Source organism: Ciona intestinalis, unplaced genomic scaffold (assembly GCF_000224145.3).
Source record: "Ciona intestinalis unplaced genomic scaffold, KH HT000068.2, whole genome shotgun sequence".
In the NCBI taxonomy this organism is placed as follows: Eukaryota; Metazoa; Chordata; class Ascidiacea; order Phlebobranchia; family Cionidae; genus Ciona; species Ciona intestinalis.
Genome location: NW_004190390.2, coordinates 106,140 through 129,719, shown reverse-complemented (window position 1 = coordinate 129,719; position 23,580 = coordinate 106,140). Strand labels below are relative to the sequence as shown.

The window sequence follows — 23,580 nt, the reverse complement described above, 5'->3', positions numbered from 1 at the left end:
ATAACCCATTAGTGACCATTGGGTTGGAGCAATTGCCGTTAAGTGTCTTGCCCAAGAACACATACGCCCACAATGGTAACAGTTACTTATCTTTGTTTAGTAACCCGTAAGCGGGCACGATGTGCATGAGACGGCCTTTCGTGTTATAACGAATGTCGATCATTGCCCCAACACGCGAGATTAAATAAATTACAATCATTACCTGTGAAGTAATTGACAAACTGACACGTCTTTAGTGTAAAGTATTTGCAGCCAATGTTTTCTGTACATTTTTTCGTAATTTTGGGTAATTTACCTGTTAGTGACCCATGGGTTTAATCAGTTACCCTTTATTTAGTGCTTGCCATAATCACATAAACCCGCTTACATGTATCATCGTACGACCCTCAAACCAACTGCCACGCTGCAAGGAAACTACTCATTAACAACTTCCTTCGCATTCTTGTCTATCATCGCTCTTCGTGGAAAAAAGCTCTGTTGAATCTGCTTTCATTGGTTTATTTGTTTTTGCCAAAGCCCCCTACGATGTCTGGTGCGAAAGCAACATACTGTAGGCGCAATATCTCTTTTACGAAGGTATAGAAGTTATAATTGCGACGAGCTACAATATTTTTATGCTTTCAGCTTAAACCCGAGACACACGACGCCATCGATCTAGAACATTGGTCACTAATTGGTTGTCCAAACTGTGAGCCATACAAAAATAATCAATAAACAACGTTTGATCAAGTTTTTTTAATAACATTCTTTCAATGTGTTCTTAATATTCATTCTAAAATCAAGCTCTCTTGTTCGTTTCTGTATGTGCTATGACGTAACAAATACTATTCCAATGTGGACTTTGTCCTTTAGATTTATTCATTGTTTCAATTGTCATCCTAATGTATTTATGTGTGTGTGTTTTAAAAGTTTACTTACTGACGTATCTGTTCGTCTTGCAGAACGTATAGAGCGTTGTAAATTGTTTCGAAATTTGTGCTAGTGAAGAATCTCCCTTACGTTATCTGATCTCTAACCCCTATGGGCCTATAACCTCTAATTCCTAACTAATAACTAACACTTTCCACCAGCCTAATCTGTAACGTAACGGAGTCTTCTTTACTGGTGCCAGAAAATTTAATAACTTTAAAAGTATAAAATAATAAAAGAATAATATTAAAATGTTAATATTTCAGATTTTTCCCTATCTTGTTAATTTATATTTATTTAAAAATGTCAAGGTTAATGCAATTGTCACGTGCTGTCTCGCAAAAATCGTTTGTCAATCTTACTTCACTGTCATGTCAGCCTCGTTATTCGACCGATGCTTCAAACGACTCCAAGTCGTTCGTGATGAACATTTTCCGTGGGAATCTTGCCGAGGAACAAGTCCTCCCGTATCCACGAGCCATAACTGATGAGCAAGTTGAGTTTGTTCAATCCATGATCGACCCAATGGATAAGTTCATGCTGGAGGTAAACGATGCCGCGAAAAATGACGAGCTGGCTAAGGTTGAAGACCACACGCTGCAAGGATTAAAAGAAATGGGAGCGTTTGGTTTGCAGGTGCCCGTGGAGCACGATGGGTTGGGTTTGTCAAACACACAATATGCAAGGTTGGTTGAGATTGTTGGTAGATATGACCTTGGTGTTGGAATTGCTCTTGGCGCGCATCAGTCTATTGGATTCAAGGGAATTCTATTGGCTGGAAATCCTGAACAGAAGAAAAAGTATCTTCCTTCACTTGCGACAGGTGAAAAGTTCGCTGCATATTGCTTGACGGAGCCCTCTAGTGGCTCCGATGCTGCTTCGATTCAAACGAAAGCCGTGAAGAGCAGTTGCGGTAAATATTATGTTATGAATGGAGGAAAGATATGGATCAGCAACGGTGGGATCGCTGAGATATTCACAGTGTTCGCAAAGACACCAATTACTCAACCAGATGGGACAACTAAGGATAAAATTTCAGCTTTTATTGTTGAAAGGGCATTTGGTGGAATAACAAGTGGACCACCTGAAAATAAGATGGGAATCAAAGCATCGAATACTGCAGAAGTTCATTTTGAAGACGTGAAAATACCCGTGGAGAATCTTCTTGGGAAAGAAGGGGAAGGGTTTAAAGTCGCGATGCATATTCTTAACAACGGAAGGTTCGGAATGGCTGCTGCTTTGTCGGGAAACATGAAAGCAATGATAGAGAAAGCTGCCGATCATGCTATGAATCGTACACAGTTTGGGTCAAAGATTCACACCTATGGGGCGATACAAGAGAAATTTGCGAGGATGTCAATGTTACAATACGTCACTGAGTCTATGGCGTATATTGTGTGTTCTAATATGGATGCTGGGTACTCAGATTTTCAGTTGGAAGCAGCTATAAGTAAGATATTTGCTTCAGAAGCTGCATGGGCGGTGACGGACGAATGCATTCAAATTCTTGGTGGGATGGGGTACATGAAAGATTGTGGGGCGGAGCGGGTCATGAGAGATTTAAGAATCTTCCGAATCTTTGAAGGAACGAATGATATTTTGCGATTGTTTGTTGCATTGACAGGCATGCAATATGCTGGGAAAGTATTAGAACCTTTATCTAAAGCGATGAAGTCACCACTGACGAACTTGGGAAGTTTTGCAAAGTTTGGGATGTCATACGCATCAAAACGTGCTTCACATAAGCTGGGTGTGGGTTCAGGTCCCTCCGTGACCGCTCACAGCGATGTTGATGAGTCGGCCAAACTTTTATCAGCATCGATTTATAACTTCGGTCTCACTGTTGAAGATCTTGCCATTAAACACGGAAAGAAGTTTATAAGCATGCAGTTCTTACAAAACAGAATCGCAAACGCCGCCATTGATATATTTGCGATGGTAGCAGTGATCAGCAGATCGACGCAAGCCTTGGAGAAGAAAACGGAAAATGCGAGACTTGAAGCCACCATGTGTAACATATGGTGCCACGAAGCAGCGGGCAGAGTAAAGGAAAATCTCAGCAAAGTCACCGATAAAACAAGTCTCAAAGATTTTGAAGGAATGAAGGAAATATCGGATGCAGTCATTGAAAACCAAGCCGTAATCTCCTCACATCCACTTGGCTTCTAATTTATTTATTATTATTATTACTCATCCAGATGAAATTCATTTATTCGCTGTACGTTTCAATATTTTATTTTTTGTTATTTGTTTTCTGATAGGAAATGTAAAATAAATAATTCAATGCAAAGATTTTGTTTAATAGGATTAAAGGTGTCTGTTTAAACTGTAGAATAATTGCCTATGACATATGCTTCCTTAAGACAGTAACACTGTTTGACAACCAACCAAGAATGTGGCACCTCTGTGGGTGAGGGCCCACAAAGCATTTATTGTGCGCCGAACATAAACAAACCAGGGTTTTTAATTGATAGAGAGTAAATGGCATGAGAGTAAATGGCATCACAGGTGTGGAGTGTTTTTATGGCATCACAGGTGTGGAGTGTTTTTAAAAGGAATCATAAGATGAGAAAACCCTTGCAAGTAGTTACGATGAAAATGCTGTCACCATGTTGTAGGAGAAGTCCTGCATTAGCAAACTATGACAACTTCAATGCATACAATGTTGTGTATTTTGCATCCAATTCACAGTTCACACGATTTTATCACAATTGTTGTAAAAATAATTATAAAATCACATTAATTAGTTGAACTTATTCTACAAAGCTGCTGGAAGTATTTTACCCTCACATGTCCCAAAACCAACTCTGAAACCACTGCCTTGGCAATAACCTGGAATACAATTTTGTTATATGAGCAATATAAACATCTTCTCTTATAAAGTATACAACTATGGTTGACCTGTTCAAAATAGTCGAAGTTTTATGTGCTATCCTTTATAATATGAGGTACTACAGTACGGTACCCTATGGAGACCTAAGAATTAGAGTAGAGTTGATCCATTACCCCAACACTTATGTATCCTTTCTCATAATACCCGAGGTTCTTGCAGTCCTTGCTGTCTCGATGATAATAATAACACAGAGACATACATACACACATACAACTTACCTGACATTACAACATTATCTCCATCTTTAAGGAACTTTCTTTTATTCCCGTTACCAAGATCAACTTCTTTAGTTCCTTTCCAGCACAACTCCAGCATGCTGCCGTAACTCGTTTCATCCTTCATGTAAATTGGGGGTGGTTATTTAGGTTAGGCAGCAGAGGTTTTTATTTATATGATATGATACACTGGTGTAATGGGAAACTTTTCACCAAAAAAAAGCCTTTTACGAACTTTTTTTTATAAAGTTTCAGTATTGAAAACAATGGGTAGTTGGGCTTTTATGATAGATCTAGATAAACCAGCAACTTCTGACCCCTCAGCCCTACAGAACTTATCCAAAGTTGGCTTAAAAAAATTGTAGTTACTTCCACAAAGCCATACCTCACCACTGATGGTGCCTGAACCATACAAGTCCCCAGTTTGTGAGTTGCAACCGTTCACTGTGTGGTGAGCCAATTGTTGCTTCATGGTCCAATACATGTTCTTTAGAAAATATTTAAGATAAGGTAAACAAGTAACAAATGTACACATACAGTTGGAAAATGTAATACAAACCTGGTGCTGTTATTAGTGTTAAGGTTGTCAGATAAAATTTAGACCAGTGTTACCAAAGTATAAACCACCACCCATTGCTAAAAACTCCTTTTGCGATTTTTGCATAATAACAAGTATATAAAAAGGTCTCTTAAGTGTAAGGGTAGTTAAGATGCAGTACAGTTCTTCTTAATATAGTTTTGGCAGTTAAACATAACATAAATCAATATTTCCAATTTCAAATTTTCAACCAAATTGATTAAAATTATTTAAGCCCTGCGTTAGGGCTACAATATCCTATAAGGAAATTCATTTTAATTCATCAAACACCTCATACCTTGAAATTTGAATTACACACAACAGCTGGTTCATTCATTCCTTCTCCTGTAAATAAATGAATTGGAATTACACAACTTACGAAAGTTACGATACACTTCCCAAATATTCAGCTATGTTTTTACCTATAACTTAATAAGTTTGTACACATTGGTTTAGAAACACGTGTCATAGACATAGTCCAAACTAAGTTAGATTTATGTCTATGTCAACCTTTACATACAAACAATTATCTATGAAAATAAATGGCAGAAAAAACAAAGACATCACAAAAAATCGGTGACATCACAAAGAACGATGACATCACAATACTAACCCTGGATTGAAACAGAGAGTTTGATGTCAAAGTTGTAATTATCGTCATGTTTAAGATACGGCAAAACTTGAACGTCTTGCTTTGTATTTTCAACAATAAAGGAAGACAAAGCATCCATTGTAACCACCCACGGAGATATAGTGGTGCCAAAGTTCTTGCCGAGGAAGGGACCAAGTGGAACGTATTCCCATTTCTGTATGTCACGAGCTGTGTAAAATAAAGGTGGGGTTGTGTTTAAATGACAAGTTGACAACATAAGATTAAATATGTTTATCTAGTAATTGTAATGTTAATCTAAATTCTAAATACACATGTTTGTCTTGATATAAACACACCAGCTAAAGTGTAGGAGTTTATGCAGGGTGAAACTTGGGTCATTAACGAAAAATAAAAACATTGTATGTATTTTCTTGTGCAAGTACAACATAATGCAATATGTAAGGAAATTCATAAAACCTGAATTTAAATAAAGTACTATAATACACACTCAAATAAGTTAGAGTCACTACCTGACCAGTCATTAACCAGCACCATTCCAAATATATGATCTTGTGCATTTTTCACATCAACACGATCACCAAGCTTGTTACCACTTCCAACAAAGAATCCCTAAAATGGAAAATAATAGTTAGTGACAAATATAAATACACAGTAACTTGGTAAATAATTACAGTTTCTTGACAGATAATAACAGGGTAACTGCCTACTTAAACTCATGATCAGCGGATATTTCAAACAGTTTTTACATGTAAACCATATACATACACAAACTATTTCATGATGGTGGAATAAGTCTAGATAATCAAATCATGAACAGCAGATTTTCCGTGAATAGTAATCTTCCACAAGTAAGGTGTAATGTTATAACATTTTTCACAAGTATATATGTAAGGTTACTTATCCACCAAGTTACTGTACAAAAAGTCTGCTATAAGGTGTAAAGGTATAACTATACACTTTTATACCAATCCCACATACCATTTCAAGTTCGAAATCCATTAACCTACAAGGTCCAAACACTGGTGGTTCATTCTCGGGTTTGGTTTGTCCACAAGGTCTTCTTATCGGGGTGCCGGACACTACAACAGATGATGCACGACCATGGTAACCAACAGGGATGTGCTTCCTAAGGTTTGATTATAATGTTAAGAATAATACAGTGCAATACAAGCAAGGAGAAGAAATATTATTCTATTTCTATTTGATATGGTTGAGGTCTTACACTCCTACAGAGTGGCACATCATGTAACTTAAGATTCAGGCCACAGTTGGCTGATTACCTCCCAATACCCAGAGTGTATCAGACACTTTTGTTGCGTTAATTAAACCATTTATTTGCGCAAAATATGTACAAAGCAAGTAGGCCCTCCCTTTGTAAACATTAGGTTGTGTAAAATCAATATATTGTCGTGTTTGTGATACAAGGTCATGATCACAGCATGGAATCTGCAGCTTCTCATCCACGTTATAAGCTTATTTTAATTCATACACTGGTTAGCGAATACAATTAAAAAATGAATAAATAAATGCCAGTATAGCACCATACAAAGTTACAAATGTGAACTTAATAGCGGACACAAGGTGTATAAAACAGAACACTTTTGTTATAATGACTGTCGTTGCCATAACCCAATTATAATTAAGTTGCATTCATTCATTCTCACCAGTTAGGCATCAATGCATTATCCTTCCCTCTAAACATTGTTCCAACATTAGTAGCATGGTGTATGGATGAGTAAAAGTCTGTATAATCACCAACAGTCACCGGGAGATGCATGACTGCTTCCTTTTGTGGGGTGAATGCTCTGTTGGAAACATAACATTCATATTTATATTTATATCATCAGATAAATGTTACGACTTACACCTATCACAAAAAAATGAGACAATCCTTTACATCATAATCATATATTGATATACCAATACCCCAGTGATCAGCAGGTTATGACTTACAAGTTACAATGATTTTTATTTAAAATCTATACTAGTCTAATTAGAAAATTACAAACAGAATACAGTTTCAAGATATATTTATTTATTCAGAGGTGGTATTAAAAACAAGTCTACAATTTATTTACATAAGATTAAAAATTACCGCTTTCTGAGTTCCTGGTTATCCCTTAAAAGATGATTATCTGAACTGAGCAATGACTGAAGTTTTGCTCGTGCTTCTCTCCATGCAGCAATACCAAGGGACATGAATGAATTCAATGTTTTCTGTAGATAGAAAGCGTTGCTAATAAAAATCAAACAGAACACGTGGTTTGCAGTTAAAGAAATGACTAGTTGCATAACTTTTATTATTTCATTACACAAGAGTTTCAGAAATTTTTGCTTTTATAAAAACTTAATTTCGGAAACACCGGTCACTTCAAGTAGTTTGATACATGTTTCCTGTAACTTAAGACAGACTTTGTAATTCGAAACCAGCACAGTTGCTGACGTTGCGATTCTTAACTTTTAGAGGGTAAATTCACAAGAATCAAAAAATAGTTAAGGAAAAGATTATGCTGACTAGTCTCGCATTTTTTTCAAATTACTACACTTTTGTTTTATATTTCCCACCTCAGCAAACACATGTCTACACTTAATCAAGTTTGGTCCATCGAATAAATGAGCAATCTCTGATAGACAAAGAATTTGATCTCCTATGGCAACTCCAATGCGTGGGGTGTCCTAATAATAAAAAGAATTAATATTTTAACGAAAGAAATTTCTTGTTATAGCACCTTAATTAAATAGCAAACATAAGTTAACACAGATCTATATCTGTTAGAAATTGAATTAATTTAAACTGAACACAGTAATTTGTTTCTTTCTTTACAGTAAAAATGGTACATATATACAAAAGAAAATAGAACTGATGGTAAAATGACAGAGTTGTATGATGTGATAAGAGAGTGGGTCCTTTAACATTAGACCTTCATGTGGGTCCCAATTAAAAAGTACATCTACGACTGATTACAATCAGTCAAAAATATACCAACTATTTTCACAAGAAATGGGTACAATCATGCAATCACTGAATAGGAATAGACAGTGTAACTGTTTCTTAATCACTTGCAACCGCATATAAAATGATATTTTTAACATATCTTAAAACCTAATTTATATAGGGATCCAAAAAGTAAAACACATATATGGAAAATGATTTATTGTCTAAAATCATAAATTTATGGAAAAATTTTATACAAAATGTTATACAAAGAATGTTAATCCAGACTCAATTTTAAATACTCTTCAACTTACATTGTCCTTAGTTGAAAACACGCCGTAAGGTAGGTTCTGTATCGGAAAGTGACTATCTTCTGCAACTTCGATAAAAGACATGGTTGATATTTCACGAACTCACAACTAAAGTTTAATTTACCGGTCGCGACCTTCACGCTGTACAGTGTTGCCAGATAAGTACCCTTGTTTAATTTGGATCGCGACTCGTTGTGACGTCACATTGAAGATTATCAAACATTCAGAACTTAATCAAGTAAAGGCAACGATTGTTTACAACAACTCAAATTGTTTTAAATTGTTTTATATAACGAAATGTTTCAGCCTAGCACCACACTACAAGTTAAATGAATTGTAGAAATTAAAACTTAACGCGCGCTGATTTTGGCAGCATATTATCTAACGCTGGGCAAGTTACTTACCCTGTTAAAAGCGTTGTGACATATTAACACGGTTCGTCGAAGTTAGGCTGTAGTAAAAGTGCGGAATAGGTAAATCAATTTAAATTCCGGTGCCTCGTGAGCGTGTTATAGTTATAACCACTTAGACATAACGACGATTTCGTTGAATGTGGTTAAGTCGTCTCGTTTATCGTATGAAAAGTGGTTAAGTCGTCTCGTTTATCTTTTTTCGTCAAAAAGTTTTTTATTGTACTTTAATAATCAGTTACACACTTTCTGTATAAAACATTTTATAATAAACGTGCCCATTCATTAAAACTTGGCTCTCTTTTTAAAGTGGGCGAAACCAACGGGCGAAACTAAAGTTCACTTTAGGGGGAATGCCCAGGAAATGTTTGTTGACTTGTATAAGCAGTAAGAACTGTATATAGAAAGTGTGAAATCAGTCACTATAACCAATCGCATAGTTACGGGGTTGCATGGTTGTCTGGCAACCTTGTTGTGTGTAACTTGCTGTGTTGTATAGGTATATGAGGAAGAATGTTTCATAGCATCGAAAATGTCCTTTATACTAATAGTACAATACAGAACTATGGAAACTTGAGACAAGAATAGAAAGAGCTAACTAGAAGGTGCAAAACAATAGTAAACATATCCTCCTTTTGTTTAAACACACCCCTCTTGTGCACCTTGATTGATGAAAACCTTTAGAAGGAATGCAAAGTAAACATCACAACGGTTTATGACCCTTGTATTTGATTTGTCATTGGACTACAGTAGAAGAGAAAGTTCTTTTTCTGCCCTGCTAATTAACCCTTACACATCACCTATCCCTTCAATGTTTTATGTTCACAAGGTTTTAAAAAGGGATTTGTAACCTTTATTGGTTGATTGACTATTTCTAATCATGGAAGAAATGTTGATATCCATCAGTGGAACAAGTTTTTTAGAAGAAAGATCACACAAAATCAACCATGGATCAGATCTTCTTCAATTCATCAACACATCAAGAGAGGACGGTCATTTTAATGATGTCATGATTTGTGTGGATGGAAAGAATATACCTGCAAGCAAGATGGTTCTTTCTTGCTTTTCAAAGTATTTTCACAAAATGTTCACAACTGAGGTTGGTTGATTAGCTTCAAAATAGACTTTAATAAAATTTATTATAGTCTTTTGAAGGATAACATCTTTACAATTATCCAATCAAACAAAAGGAACTTATTCGGTAACTTTGTTTATTGTAGATGAAGGAAAAGTATAAAGATTGTGTTGAAGTTAATGGTGTAGATGTGAAAAGCATGAACGATCTTGTTCAGTTCATGTACACAGGAGAGATCAGCATTAATATGGACAATGTTTGCTATCTTCTTGCAGTTACTGATTACCTGCAAATGCAATGTAAGCTATTCAGGATTTCCTTTGGCGTTTCTTAATCATATTTTATTTCAGCGGTTAAAGAACTTTGCATCCAATATTTAATGGATGCAACATCTCCACAAAACTGTTTTACGATTCGAGTTTTGACCGAATGCTTCAACATTCCTGTGTTGACCGGGAACAACAACAAGTTTATCATGGGGAATTATCAACAAGTTGTTTCTGATGATCACTTCAAAGGGCAATCTAAAGAGGTTGCCACAATGTTCCTGCAAGAAACACATAACCAGGTTGTTAATCAATTTTAAATGTTTGTTAATTGTAAATAAAAGTACTAAATACTTAATTTTGTTTTGTTTAAACAGTTGTTGTTCAGGTTTCTTCAGATTTGGTTTACACTGCTGTTATGAACTGGGTGAAGTTTGATTTGGCTACAAACGAAAGTTACTTGAGTGAACTCATAAAGTTTGTTAATTTCCATGAAATGTCACCTCAGATGTTAGCAGATACGGTCTCTGTTGAGGTCAGTGGGGCTTAATTTCAACAAAATATTCATCATAAATTTAACATTTTTAATTTTAGCCACTTCTTCGTAAATCTGATGCTGATGTTGATAGGACTTTAAAAGTCTTTGCTTATCAGATGAAGAACTTGATATCTCCAGGTAAATGTTATCAAGGTTTTATAATATTATTAGAACAGCACTCACAATTATATGTTAATGAAATACTCAAACCTTCACTGAATTGCAGGAAAATGTTTGATTTCTCTTGGAGGTACAAGAACTTTAAACAAAGTTATGAAATATGATTTACGGAGAAATGAATGGAGTGAATTACCTGTAAGACTTTCATTTTTAACCATCCATGCACTGCATGCATAACTTCAAACTTAAAACACTTTTATATCATATGGATAACTAGCGCATCAGCTTAATGGATCAACCTGATCCATCATAACAAATAAAATTACTTTGATTTTGATTGCAGGATTTACCTGTTGGTCGACGACTGGCATCAGCTGTTGTTGTTGATGGTGTTCTATATTTTATTGCTGGGGATTTGCAAACTGGCGGTAAAGCTACACCCACTAACATTGTTCACCGAATGGACTTAAACAACAACGTTTTGCAATGGGAGAATGCAGCACCGGTGATGACAGGGAGATATGCTGCTGGTGCTGCTGTTTTAAATGGTAAAGTAAATATATAGTTAAACATGAATCAGCTATATTTTCTTACTGTTGTTCGTTGCCAAAATTGGTATAGCGAAACTTTTTTTATTTAACTTAGTGTTTTCTTTATGATTGTGGTTCAGCCGTTGTTTTCCATTAAAAGTATAAGAATGCACTATGGGCAATTGACTCCATACAATTTACTTTCAATAAAATTAAATCATAAAGATAATACAATTCAACTAAAAGCATTATTACAATACCTTTAAAAGTCAATGTAATATTTTAAGGCTCAACATTCTTATTTGGTGGAAAAACTATCAATAACACCACGCTTTCTTCTGGTGAATGTTATGTTACTTCACTGAACAAGTGGATGAAAATTGCAAATATGAAGGAAGGGAAATCTTATTTTGCTTTGGTTTCTTTGGAAGGTGAAACATACTTTAAGTTTATTGTAGTAATAATCCAGTTAAAAAAATCCGATCTTTTATACACAGATCGAGTATATTCACTCAGTGGAGGAACTTCACCTTCGGTTTTACGTTGTAATCCTACATTAGGTATATGGGAAAATGTTTCTTCAATGCAAATAGCACGGAGGTTTTTCTCTGCCGTGGTGCTTAATAAAGCCATTTATGCTCTAGGTAAGGTAGAGTTGCTATAAAAGTTAAGTGCAAATATTTTTATTATTAGAGCAATCCAAATAATACACAACTTGCATTGTACAATCAATATAGGAGGTAAAAGTGTTCAGGAGCAGAGTTTAAAATCAGTTGAGAAATACGATGTTGATTATGACACATGGGTTTATGTGGCGGATATGAACATGGAGCGACGTTCCTTTGCAGCTTGTGTTGCACAAAACAAGATTTATGTAGTGGGAGGGTTAGTATTCGAACGGTGTTTTCCAGTTTTAGTAATTTGACTAAATATCGCTTTTATTTCTTTGTGGAAGAACAAACAAGTTTAACACAATTTTTCCGCTTACAAGTTGTCATATATATCTTTGTGGGTGTGGTACAACTTTGATATATCATTCAGTCAAATTTTAACCAAGCATGCTATTTACAGGTTGGATTCCAACAACGAAGTTGTAAAGTCTGTTGAATGTTACGACCCACAAACAAACATATGGAGCATTGTTTGTGAAACACATGTGGAATTGTTCAATCACTCTCTGGTTGCAGTTTAAATGCAGATCAAACGAAACACCATTTCATTTCCTATCAACCTTATAGTCTTATTGAGTAAATCTTTTCATATGCGCTTATATAAAATGTTTTAATAATTCTTTATTTTATTCTCTCTAATTCTTCACCTTTATTTGAATAAACCTAATTGGAATTGCTTCATAACAATTAACAAGTTGGAATCCAATTGTGCTTTGGTTATGATATGACTTTATTAATTTGGAAACCTGCTTTATCCTCGTGATCTGGAAACTGATCGTCTTTAAACCTGCTTACGGTTTATCTCATAGATGTAACTTTGGGAGTAATTGTTTTTTTCTGTATAGCTGACAATTTACAAATTGTTTTTTTTCTGTATAGCTGACAATTTACAAATTGTTTTTTTTCTGTATAGCTGACAATTTACAACTCATTACCACTGGGTTATAGAAATTGCTGCTAAGTGCCAAAAGACACATAGGTTTCTGTAATACACAACTTTCTTTTTAGGAAGATGCGGGCTTACAATGCACAAACTCATTCATTACAGCCTTTTTGCGATAAACATGAAATATAATATAATGCAATATATGACAAGAAAAACAACAAACTGAAAAAATATATTGGCACAAATTAAAAACAGGTATCCTTGAAAGTAGTTCTCGCACACAGTGAGTTTGCGGTGAAACTTGTACACGAAACATCCCTCCAACAATATGCAGGACTTCCAGATCTATCCATGACCACACAACTCTGTGTTTGTGTTGCATCAGCGCAGAAGTTCAAGTCAGAATTAGAAATCTGTGTGAAGGTACTTCCATACATCCACGCTGAACCTAAAATTCAAAAACATTTTATATAATCTGGAACTTAGGAAATATAGGAAACACTTTATTTATTCTGGATTTTGAACTTTGGAAATATAGAACTTAATGTCTTACTAGTAAAATAATTCAAAAGAAAAAAATTGATCATTACTTGATATTAGAAAGATTGTGTTAAATAAATTATGCTTATTCACCATAGCTTTTAAAATACAAAAAATGTAAAAGTTTTTCAAACCACAAAAAATACAAGAACACTAATAGATTTCAACTTGTTAACTACATACCAATCTTAACCACATTGATCCAAGTATATTGAGACACAGCAGCAGATATTGATGACAATCCAAGGTAAGATTGCAAACTTGTTCGATCATTCGTAACAGGAATAGCAAGAGCAGCTGTCGGGTAAACTGCCGTACAAGCTGCTGATGCTGCAGAAAGTGATGTCACAGTTGTTTCCAATACTTGGTAGTCGTTCAAGTTGATTATTCTCCATTCTGTTTTACAAAAAATACATTTAATTGCATAGGAAGATGCAGGGTCTTGAATATAAATTAGGTTTTAAACTGATTTGTTGACACAACTTGATCAGTAGTAGAAAATCTACGTTTCAAGAGTTACTAAATAAGTTTCAGGCTTAGGGTTAATGGAGTTACAAGCTAAGATTGTAGAAGTCTAAAGGTTATTGGTTTGTGAGGTTAGAAACTATAGCTTTCAATTAATGTAGAACCATTTACATACTGCTGTTAAAGTATACATATTTTTTGACAACAACTTACTTGCTTTAAACACAACACCAAGTAATTGGGATAATATTAACTATTATAATTGATTTAAAACTCACCACAAAAGTAACCATTATTTGAAACATCACAAATACAGCAAGTGGTTGTTGGGAAACAAAGGGCACTGTTCTTGCATGTGTTGGCTGTGCAAGCTAGAAATGCATGCAAATGTTGATAAAACATCAGTATTGTAACAACAAATACAGTTCTGTTACATTAGTTTACGGATGGTAATATTAACTTGTTACTAAATACGATAAAACATTGAGATTTTAAAATGTTGTGAAACTTATGGACCTTATGTTATCTTAGTAAAGTTGATGATAACTTGATGTTATGATATTTATATTTAGATTCCTTAAGATTTATTGATCTATTTAAAAAATCATAAACATCATTGTCTAGTTTAAACCAATGTATCAAGCATAGAAACATAAAACATACGAGAGTTTGTCAACATTTGTTTACCTTGAACATGTTGGAGCTGTTGTGAACTCAAACAAACCAGTGTTCAAAGCATGTATTTACTCTTGTGCCTTGCAAGATGAATCCGTTGTTACATGAGTAAGATATCTGGTCTCCAATGTTGAATATTGGGGGAGTTTTAACAACAGCGTAAACTCCATTGGCTGGTATAGGTGGTTCACCACAAACTAAAAATAATAGAGATCATAAATCAAAGTAAACAGCTTAAAATAAATTAACTTACTTAATGTACAAACAGCTGCAAGTGAAGTAAATTGTCCACTAGCTTGACATGTTACTGTTGCACTGTTATCCAGTCGATAACCACTGTTGCATGTATATGTTAATACAGTGTTGATATCATATTGGTTTGCATTATTCTTCACAGTAAAATCCCCATTGGCCAGTGTAGGTGGTGTTGTACAAACTGAAATGAAATCACAGTTGTAAAGTTTAAAACAATAACAGTTTACCAAGAACTTGAAATTTGTATAAAAATAAATATTTGTTTATACATTAATAATTGTTGTTGATTGCAATGATTGTAACTTACTTTCTCCTCCCGTGGCTGGAAAACGACAGTCGTTATAACACGGGTGTTCATACACCTCGTGCCAGCTTACAAGTTATCATGTATGTTACTTTGTAGGTGATTATTTTTTTGGATTTTCTCATTTTTTTATGTATGGCTGATAATTTAGACAACCCATTAGTGACCACTGGGTTGGAGCAGATGCCGTTAAGTGTCTTGCCCAAGGGCACATACGCCCACAATGGTAGCAGCGACAACCTTGAACCCATTACCTCTGGGTTACAGGCGGGCGCGCTAACCAATTTGCCATGGTGCCTAACCGTGGCAAATTGTTAATTTTGCAATTCAGATATTTAACACTTAAACAATTACTAATTAGGCAAGTTTTTAGGGACAACAATGTCAATTCAACAGTTTTAATTATTTTACAGTGTAAAAAGTAAAAAAATTCTTGTCAATCAACAAACAATCTATAAATTACTTTTAAAAATTTCTTTTTTCAGATTATGAAATTTTACCTTTAGTGCAGACAGCAGTAAAAGCAGTAAATTGTCCACTAGCTTGACATGTTATTGTTGCACTGTTATCCAGTCGATAACCACTGTTGCATGTATATGTTAATACAGTGTTGATATCATATTGGTTTGCATTATTCTTCACAGTAAAATCTCCATTGGCCAGTGTAGGTGGTGTTGAACAAACTATAAAGAGGTAAATATGATAAAAGACATGTTCATAAAATAAAGAGCAAGCCAGTTAGGAAAATATGCTTGTAAAACATTTGTACTGGATTAGGTTGCACTTTAAATTGGGATCTTGCATACACACAACAATAATCAGTATGCTAGTATTGCAACACATCAAAATCTAAGTTTAAATTATACACAAACAATATGTTTTATCTTTCAATTTATAACAGTAAGAATAAGAAGTTCATAACACCCCTGTACTATGCAGACCAGTTTCTAAAAAGAAAAAGAAAACCGGAAAATATTTGCAACATGACCCCAAAAGCAAGTTTTCATAACAAACATAATGCTGTTTTATTTTATTAACTAGTTAAAATTATCTTTACTGTAGACTTTTAGATTAAATCATGTTTTTCTTTTTAATTTGTATAATATATATTAGGAAGGTAACAAACATTATTAAAAATATTTGTTGATTATACATCATATCTATGTGCCACAATTTATTAGGAAATAAGTTTAAATGAACAATTAAATTATATTTCATATAGAACAAATCAAAGTGCTGAATGATTAAAATATATTTTAACACAAGACCTTGAGAATTTTTTGTTTTAAATTACCTCTTGTACAAACAGCAGTTAAAGCAGTAAATTGCCCACTAGCTTGACATGTTACTGTTGCACTGTTATCCAGTCGATAACCACTGTTGCATGTATATGTTAATACAGTGTTGATATCATATTGGTTTGCATTATTCTTCACAGTAAAATCTCCATTGGCCAGTGTAGGTGGTGTTAAACAAACTAGAACAAAATAAAATGTTATGAAACACTGTGCACTTGGAAATGTATGAAAAATAACCAGACACACATTGTGTATTTATACACCCAATGCTCACATTCAAGTAAAAACTGGGCTGTTTTCTTATGCATTAGACATCATCATTTGAAATATATAAATGAATTTACCTCTGGTACAAGTAGCTGCAAGTGAAGTAAATTGTCCACTAGCTTGACATGTTACTGTTGCACTGTTATCCAGTCGATAACCACTGTTGCATGTATATGTTAATACAGTGTTGATATCATATTGGTTTGCATTATTCTTTACAGTAAAATCTCCATTGGCCAGTGTAGGTGGTGTTGTACAAACTAAAAAAAGATGTAAACTCTTAAAATTTAGTTCGGCACCTTTAGTTTTAAATAAAATAAATCAAATTTGCACTTATGTGTGCATACACCTTATAATCCTTATCAAAGTATAACATGGGTGTCTTTTGTACAGCACATATATGGTGGCTTATATCTGTTTTTCAGTGCCCCAGACATGTATGTTTTTTTATACAGATGTTTTTATACAGCTTATACTCCATGTCAAAAAAACTTAGTATTTTTTTATCATACACCAGACACAAATGGTGTGTTCATAAACCTAAAATTATATTTAAAAAATCTCCTGTTTAAATACCTTTAGTACAAGTAGCTGCAAGCGAGGTAAATTGTCCACTAGCTTGACATGTTACTGTTGCACTGTTATCCAGTCGATAACCACTGTTGCATGTATATGTTAATACAGTGTTGATATCATATTGGTTTGCATTATTCTTCACAGTAAAATCTCCATTGGCCAGTGTAGGTGGTGTTGAACAAACTGAAACAAAGTGCAATCTTGTACTTCATACTCACTACCTAGGTATAATATAAGTGTTTACTTTTACACCAGGTACACATAGTGTATTCAAACACCTCATGCTCATAAGTTCTTACATGGGTGCCTTCTTATACACTAGACACACATGGTGTATTTATACACCTCACACTCACTGTCGAGTTCTAACATGGGTGCCTTCTTATAAACAGCTACACATGATTTGTACCCAAAGCTACAACTAAATTTTTCTAAAATCTAAATCGCTTACCTTTAGTACAAGTAGCTGCAAGTGAAGTAAATTGTCCACTAGCTTGACATGTTACTGTTGCACTGTTATCCAGTCGATAACCACTGTTGCATGTATATGTTAATACAGTGTTAATATCATATTGGTTTGCCTTCACAGTAAAATCTCCATTGGCCAGTGTGGGTGGTGTTGAACATACTGGAATGGAATTCAATATTGGTAAAAATAATTTAAAACTGATTCTCTCAATGTTGGCATAATAATGTGTATTTATAAGCAGAATCTACAAAGTTTTAACATTGATATCTTTAGAAAGTCGAGCTATAATATTTTTACTAAGATACCATTAACATGTAATAGTTTCTTAGCATTTTTATATGTAGTGGATTTTAACTATATTCTTGATAACTTAAAATAGTTCAAAGGTCGCAAATCTAAATAAATACCTTTAAAAAAGTTTGCATTGAAAGGAACACTTAAAAAAAAGATTTGATAACTTCGTATGTCTTGCGGAACTTAAACATTGTGTAACTTAAACAAGTTTGTGTTCATTGATGTAAACGCAAACATCTAAAAAAGAGTGCATTACCTCTGGTACAAGTAGCTGCCAACGAAGTAAATTGTCCACTAGCTTGACATGTAATTGTGGCACTGTTATCCAGTCGATAACCACTGTTGCATGTATATGTTAATACAGTGTTGATATCATATTGGTTTGCATTATTCTTCACAGTAAAATCTCCATTGGCCAGTGTAGGTGGTGTTGAACAAACTGAAACATAGTGCAACCATGTACTTTTTGCTCACTATCAAGGAATAACATAGGTGTCTTTTTATACACCAGACACGCATAGTGGATTCATTTACCTCATGCTTATTGTTAAGTAATAACGTGTGTGTCTTCTTATACGCCAAACACACATGGTTTCTACCCAAAGCTACAACTAAATTTTATTAAAATTTAAATAGCTTACCTTTAGTACAAACAGCTGCAAGCGAAGTAAATTGTCCACTAGCTTGGCATGTTACTGTTGCACTGTTATCCAGTCGATAACCACTGTTGCATGTATATGTTAATACAGTGTTGATATCATATTGGTTTGCATTATTCTTCACAGTAAAATCTCCATTGGCCAGTGTAGGTGGTGTTGAACAAACTGAAACACAGTGTAATATCTTAGATATTTTATTTATAGCATTCCTGTACAAGAACAAATCTATTATTGGATATATATTTTTAACCATCAACTTTTGAGATCGATTTCTCCTGATACATCAGAGCCACGATACACCAGACATGTATGGTCAGACTATAAATTGCATGCTCCCTGTCTAGTCTTGATTTGGGTGACTTTTGTACACTGGACACACATGGTGTTTACATAAACCAAATACTTAAACTGAAATATATATATATATATCTATATACCTTTGGTACAAACAGCAGTTAATGTAGTAAATTGCCCACTAGCTTGACATGTTACTGTTGCACTGTTATCCAGTCGATAACCACTGTTGCATGTATATGTTAATACAGTGTTAATATCATATTGGTTTGCATTATTCTTCACAGTAAAATCTCCATTGGTCAGTGCAGGTGGTGTTGAACAGACTGAAACACAATTTTTTGAAATAAACGCTCTGTAATTTTAATTCACAGACTTCTTGTTCAATGTCAAACTAAAACATGAATACCTGCTAAAAGAGCAGGCACGCATGGTGTCTCAAAATAGGGAATAAAACTATCAACATTACCTTTTGTGCAAACAGCAGTTAATGTTGTAAATTGTCCACTAGCTTGACATGTTGCTGTTGCACTGTTATCCAGTCGATAACCACTGTTGCATGTATATGTCAATACAGTGTTAATATCATATTGGTTTGCCTTCACAGTAAAATCTCCATTGGCCAGTGTAGGTGGTGTTGTACATACTGAAGAAATGTGATTAATTAAACCAACCTACCTTGCCAAGAGTATTAAGCCACTGTCTTAAACCATTGGTTCGAACTATTAGTACGAAAGGATCCAAAGTAAACTTAAGATAGTTAGAAGTGTGTTTGTATATAAGCACCCTTTTATTGTACGTGAAACATTGTTGTTGTTATATTAAGAAAACCAGTACAGATTTTAATTGCAACATTAGGATGTTATGTCCCAAAAATAAAGTAAACTTACCTCTTGTACAAGTAGCTGATAGTGCAGTGAACTGCCCAGTGCTTTGGCATGTTATGGTGGGTGAGTTTTCCAGTTTATACCCGGCGTTGCATGTGTAGGTTAGCACAGCATTGATATCATATTGAGCTGGTGTATTCACAGGACTGAACTGTCCATTTGTCAAAGTGGGTGGTGCCAAGCATACTAAATGTTAAAAGAACGCATTTAATATAACACTACACCATCAACTAAATGTTTCTATTAAATTAGACATACATTTTTGATGCATTAACTATACTAACCTTTAGTACAAGTTGCAGCAAGAGCAGTAAATTGTCCACTAGCTTGACATGTTATTGTTGGACTGTTATCTAGTCGATAACCACTGTTGCATGTATATGTAACTTGCGAGTTAATGTTATAATATGCAGGATTGTTAATCGGAGTAAACTCTCCATTACTCAGGACAGGAGGTGCAAGACAAACTGTTGAAACAAAATGTTATAGATTTATTTCTTACTACTTTGAGAAAATAATGGAATCTCTTACATTGAAGAGTGGTTTTAAGTCCTCAGTTTTTTACAAGTTAGTATTATAATCTGCGTACTCTTACCTTTCGTACAAGTAGCTGCAAGTGAAGTAAATTGACCACTAGCTTGACATGTTACTGTTGCACTGTTATCCAGTCGATAACCACTGTTGCATGTATATGTTAATATAGTGTTGATATCATATTGATTTGCATTATTCTTCACAGTAAAATCTCCATTGGCCAGTGTAGGTGGTGTTGAACAAACTGTATGAAATGATATGTTTTATTTACCAGCAAAACAACAAATCCGAATACAATCTCTTTCCCACTTAAATACATTTTTAAAACTACAAAGACATGTGTTAATATTTGCGCACTTTAAGCATTTGTTAGTAGAATTGTATTGCATGTATTTTAGACGCAGTCCAATAGTATAATATCAAAGCTTGTTTTAAGGTTACAACAGTCTTCACAGTTCATTTATATTTAGCACTAAATCTGGGCATGCAGAACATTGAGTTTATCTCTCAAATTACATAATTGTTTTCTAACGTATTGAATCTACTGTAAATTTTGTTTTACCTTTAGTACAAGTAGCTGCAAGTGAAGAAAATTGTCCACTAGCTTGACATGTTACTGTTGCACTGTTATCCAGTCGATAACCACTGTTGCATGTATATGTTAATACAGTGTTGATATCATATTGGTTTGCATTATTCTTCACAGTAAAATCTCCATTGGCCAGTGTAGGTGGTGTTGAACAAACTGAAATTAAACATAAATATATTCACATTATTTATTAATTTAAAACATAATGTATAAAGTATATTTGTGCAAAATACGAAATGTGTTTAGTTTCATGATGACATATACATTTCTGTCTAATAGTTTTATTCTCTGCAATGAGGTTTTGTGTCAATACTTTTATACATTTACTTAATACAAGGTAGAAAATGTCCAGTGAAAAACTGCATATATCCTTTCTGTTAGTTCAGTAAACCATTTCAGAAAGAATATACAAACCAAAGCTACATAATATGATGGTACAATGGAAAAATAACAAAGTCATTCCAAAAACCTAAGGCACTGAGATATTTCTTTTATTCATGAGTACTCATCTTATAGGATAGAGTTTTACAACATGTTAAATATTTGCTAACCTTTAGTACAAGTAGCTGCAAGTGAAGTAAATTGTCCACTAGCTTGACATGTTACTGTTGCACTGTTATCCAGTCGATAACCACTGTTGCATGTATATGTTAATACAGTGTTGATATCATATTGGTTTGCATTATTCTTCACAGTAAAATCTCCATTGGCCAGTGTAGGTGGTGTTGTACAAACTGAAACAAACGCAGATTAGATTAAGTATATTTTGGATCATTAACTTGCAACACAAAACACCATTTTTAGATGTGGTTAAGATAAAGACTAAAAATCATTTATTACAACCCCAAATAACTAACTTAATTGGAACGCATCACATTTTATCTAGACTAGGGTAGATTAACATGCACAAGCAACTGGGTCATTAAAGTATGTTCAGATACACTTGACAATTAATCTCACATGGAACTCATCAGCTTTTATGCAAACTCGAGTAGATTATTACATACCAGCAAATGTGCCATAAAAGTATGTTCAGAATCACTTGATAATTAATCTTGGATGAACCTCATCAGCATTGATCAAGGTTTGTAAAATACTTGTTAAAAAAATGTCAAAAATTTACTAACCTTTTGTACAAGTAGCTGCTAATGCAGTAAATTGTCCACTAGCTTGACATGTTACTGTTGCACTGTTATCCAATCGATAACCACTGTTGCATGTATATGTTAATACAGTGTTGATATCATATTGGTTTGCATTATTCTTCACAGTAAAATCTCCATTGGCCAGTGTAGGTGGTGTTGTACAAACTGAAACATAATGTAATGCTACCATAAACGAATAAAGAAATGGGCATTTAAAAAATAAATATTACAGCAATAACACAGAAACAACCTTTCTTTAAACAAAGTATGGGGAAGATACTTTTAAAGTGCTACAGAAAAAGTATGTTTAAGACATAGGCAAAATACCCTAAAAAGAAAGTCCTCCCCTCCAGATTGTGAACTTATATATTCTTGGGTGTTTCATTCATAAGAATATTAATGAAATATTCAATTAATTTTCATAAAATAGTAGCGAAATACCACCATGATCACTTGTTGATCTTTGCCTGGTTGGCAAATCATTAAGGTATGTCTCAAGTCAAAGTTATATTGCTACAATATGTGGCAACTTCATGCACTTTGTGTCATTGTACTTTTTATAAACGAAGATCAATAAATGTATTTAAAGTTGCCCATAACTTACACAATAAAGCACATACCTTTTGTACAAGTAGCTGCAAGTGCAGTAAATTTTCCACTAGCTTGACATGTTATTGTTGCACTGTTATCCAGTCGATAACCACTGTTGCATACATATGTTAATACAGTGTTGATATCATATTGGTTTGCATTGTTCTTCACAGTAAAATCTCCATTGGCCAGTGTAGGTGGTGTTGAACAAACTGGAATAGAATGTGATACATTTATTTCACCTCATACAGCATTTCTTTAGAATCATATCTTTAAACATTTGACAAATTTACACTCCTTACAGAATATAAAATATATCATTATAAAATCATTAAAAATATGCACTATCATATCAGAGTACCTATATTTAGTTTCACATTGGATTACTAAGATTGTAAAATTTAAAAAAATATTAATGGTTTTTTAAGCAAAACTCAAACCAATCTTACCCTGACTAATTTTTTTTAGAGATATGAAAAATAGTTGTATTACTTTAGCATAGCCCGTTGGGAAGTTTAAATACATAAATTCGTATTTGAAACACAAAGCATAGTTAAAAGTATTTTTACCTTTAGTACAAGTAGCTGCAAGCGAAGTAAATTGGCCACTAGCTTGACATGTTATTGTTGCACTGTTATCCAATCGATAACCACTGTTGCATGTATATGTTAATACAGTGTTGATATCATATTGGTTTGCATTATTCTTCACAGTAAAACGTCCATTGGCTAATGTAGGTGGCGTTGAACATACTGAAACATGCAAAATCAAAACAAAATTATTATTTCG

The 23,580-nt window shown here is 34.0% G+C and overlaps 4 protein-coding genes across 47 annotated transcripts in view; 2 read left to right on the top strand and 2 right to left on the bottom strand.

Moving 5' to 3' along the window:
• The first annotated feature begins 1,179 nt into the window (after positions 1–1,179).
• Positions 1,180–3,250, top strand: LOC100183990 (very long-chain specific acyl-CoA dehydrogenase, mitochondrial). Its single transcript, XM_004227015.4, has one exon. The coding sequence runs from the start codon at positions 1,213–1,215 to the stop codon at positions 3,076–3,078; it is 1,866 nt and encodes a 621-aa protein (XP_004227063.1). The 5' UTR covers positions 1,180–1,212; the 3' UTR covers positions 3,079–3,250.
• Positions 3,251–3,562: 312 nt separating this feature from the next.
• Positions 3,563–8,644, bottom strand: LOC101243511 (fumarylacetoacetase-like). Its single transcript, XM_004227016.4, has 11 exons — positions 8,457–8,644; positions 7,773–7,883; positions 7,303–7,424; positions 6,872–7,012; positions 6,186–6,333; positions 5,717–5,816; positions 5,208–5,414; positions 4,893–4,939; positions 4,403–4,504; positions 4,021–4,138; positions 3,563–3,741 (listed from the first exon to the last, which is right to left on the bottom strand). Exons 1-11 carry the CDS (start codon positions 8,535–8,537, stop codon positions 3,668–3,670), a joined length of 1,251 nt encoding a protein of 416 aa, XP_004227064.1. The 5' UTR covers positions 8,538–8,644; the 3' UTR covers positions 3,563–3,667.
• Positions 8,645–9,048: 404 nt separating this feature from the next.
• LOC100181618 (kelch-like protein 5) lies at positions 9,049–12,999 on the top strand. 2 transcript variants are annotated; one of them, XM_002124157.4, is made up of 11 exons: positions 9,051–9,962; positions 10,084–10,237; positions 10,289–10,506; positions 10,593–10,739; positions 10,799–10,880; positions 10,969–11,057; positions 11,206–11,410; positions 11,680–11,823; positions 11,890–12,036; positions 12,130–12,277; positions 12,464–12,999. In XM_002124157.4, the coding sequence occupies exons 1-11, from the start codon at positions 9,744–9,746 to the stop codon at positions 12,582–12,584; spliced, it is 1,674 nt and encodes a 557-aa protein (XP_002124193.1). In that variant the 5' UTR covers positions 9,051–9,743; the 3' UTR covers positions 12,585–12,999. The 2 variants fall into 2 exon arrangements, with proteins under 2 accessions (XP_026694069.1, XP_002124193.1); XM_026838268.1 differs by lacking the exon at positions 12,130–12,277 and having other exon boundaries at positions 9,049–9,962; positions 12,464–12,570.
• An 84-nt stretch (positions 13,000–13,083) lies between these two features.
• The window catches only part of LOC101242203 (sushi, von Willebrand factor type A, EGF and pentraxin domain-containing protein 1), a 23,597-nt gene continuing 13,100 nt past the window's right edge, over positions 13,084–23,580 (bottom strand). For 16 of the 43 annotated variants that reach the window (XM_026838208.1, XM_026838213.1, XM_026838228.1 and 13 more), the window contains 22 exons: positions 23,361–23,543; positions 22,821–23,003; positions 22,183–22,365; positions 21,607–21,789; positions 21,029–21,211; positions 20,528–20,710; positions 20,217–20,399; positions 19,936–20,118; positions 19,515–19,691; positions 19,189–19,371; positions 18,734–18,916; positions 18,349–18,531; positions 17,781–17,957; positions 17,330–17,512; positions 16,831–17,013; positions 16,483–16,665; positions 15,689–15,871; positions 14,883–15,065; positions 14,642–14,826; positions 14,233–14,325; positions 13,673–13,885; positions 13,084–13,397 (listed from right to left, as the gene is read on the bottom strand). In XM_026838208.1, coding sequence (XP_026694009.1) covers positions 14,669–14,826; positions 14,883–15,065; positions 15,689–15,871; positions 16,483–16,665; positions 16,831–17,013; positions 17,330–17,512; positions 17,781–17,957; positions 18,349–18,531; positions 18,734–18,916; positions 19,189–19,371; positions 19,515–19,691; positions 19,936–20,118; positions 20,217–20,399; positions 20,528–20,710; positions 21,029–21,211; positions 21,607–21,789; positions 22,183–22,365; positions 22,821–23,003; positions 23,361–23,543 — 3,440 coding nt within the window. In that variant the 3' untranslated portion in view covers positions 13,084–13,397; positions 13,673–13,885; positions 14,233–14,325; positions 14,642–14,668. The remainder of the gene's footprint in view (positions 13,398–13,672; positions 13,886–14,232; positions 14,326–14,641; positions 14,827–14,882; positions 15,066–15,688; positions 15,872–16,482; positions 16,666–16,830; positions 17,014–17,329; positions 17,513–17,780; positions 17,958–18,348; positions 18,532–18,733; positions 18,917–19,188; positions 19,372–19,514; positions 19,692–19,935; positions 20,119–20,216; positions 20,400–20,527; positions 20,711–21,028; positions 21,212–21,606; positions 21,790–22,182; positions 22,366–22,820; positions 23,004–23,360; positions 23,544–23,580) is intronic. The other 27 variants (XM_026838211.1, XM_026838226.1, XM_026838239.1 and 24 more) reach the window with 24 other exon arrangements.

What these genes read in the sequence shown, in the direction of transcription:
- LOC101243511 (XM_004227016.4), bottom strand. Translation starts at nt 8,537, where the DNA reads ATGTCTTTTATCGAAGTTGCAGAAGATAGTCACTTTCCGATACAGAAC. An exon ending in AATGCATTGATGCCTAACTG is followed by an intron (nt 6,334 to 6,871) that starts GTGAGAATGAAT and finishes ATCAAACCTTAG; the next exon opens with GAAGCACATCCCTGTTGGTT. An exon ending in AGATAATGTTGTAATGTCAG is followed by an intron (nt 3,742 to 4,020) that starts GTAAGTTGTATG and finishes ATTGTATTCCAG; the next exon opens with GTTATTGCCAAGGCAGTGGT.
- LOC100181618 (XM_002124157.4), top strand. Translation starts at nt 9,744, where the DNA reads ATGGAAGAAATGTTGATATCCATCAGTGGAACAAGTTTTTTAGAAGAA. An exon ending in TGATTACCTGCAAATGCAAT is followed by an intron (nt 10,238 to 10,288) that starts GTAAGCTATTCA and finishes ATTTTATTTCAG; the next exon opens with CGGTTAAAGAACTTTGCATC. An exon ending in TGCAAGAAACACATAACCAG is followed by an intron (nt 10,507 to 10,592) that starts GTTGTTAATCAA and finishes GTTGTTGTTCAG; the next exon opens with GTTTCTTCAGATTTGGTTTA.
- LOC100183990 (XM_004227015.4), top strand. Translation starts at nt 1,213, where the DNA reads ATGTCAAGGTTAATGCAATTGTCACGTGCTGTCTCGCAAAAATCGTTT.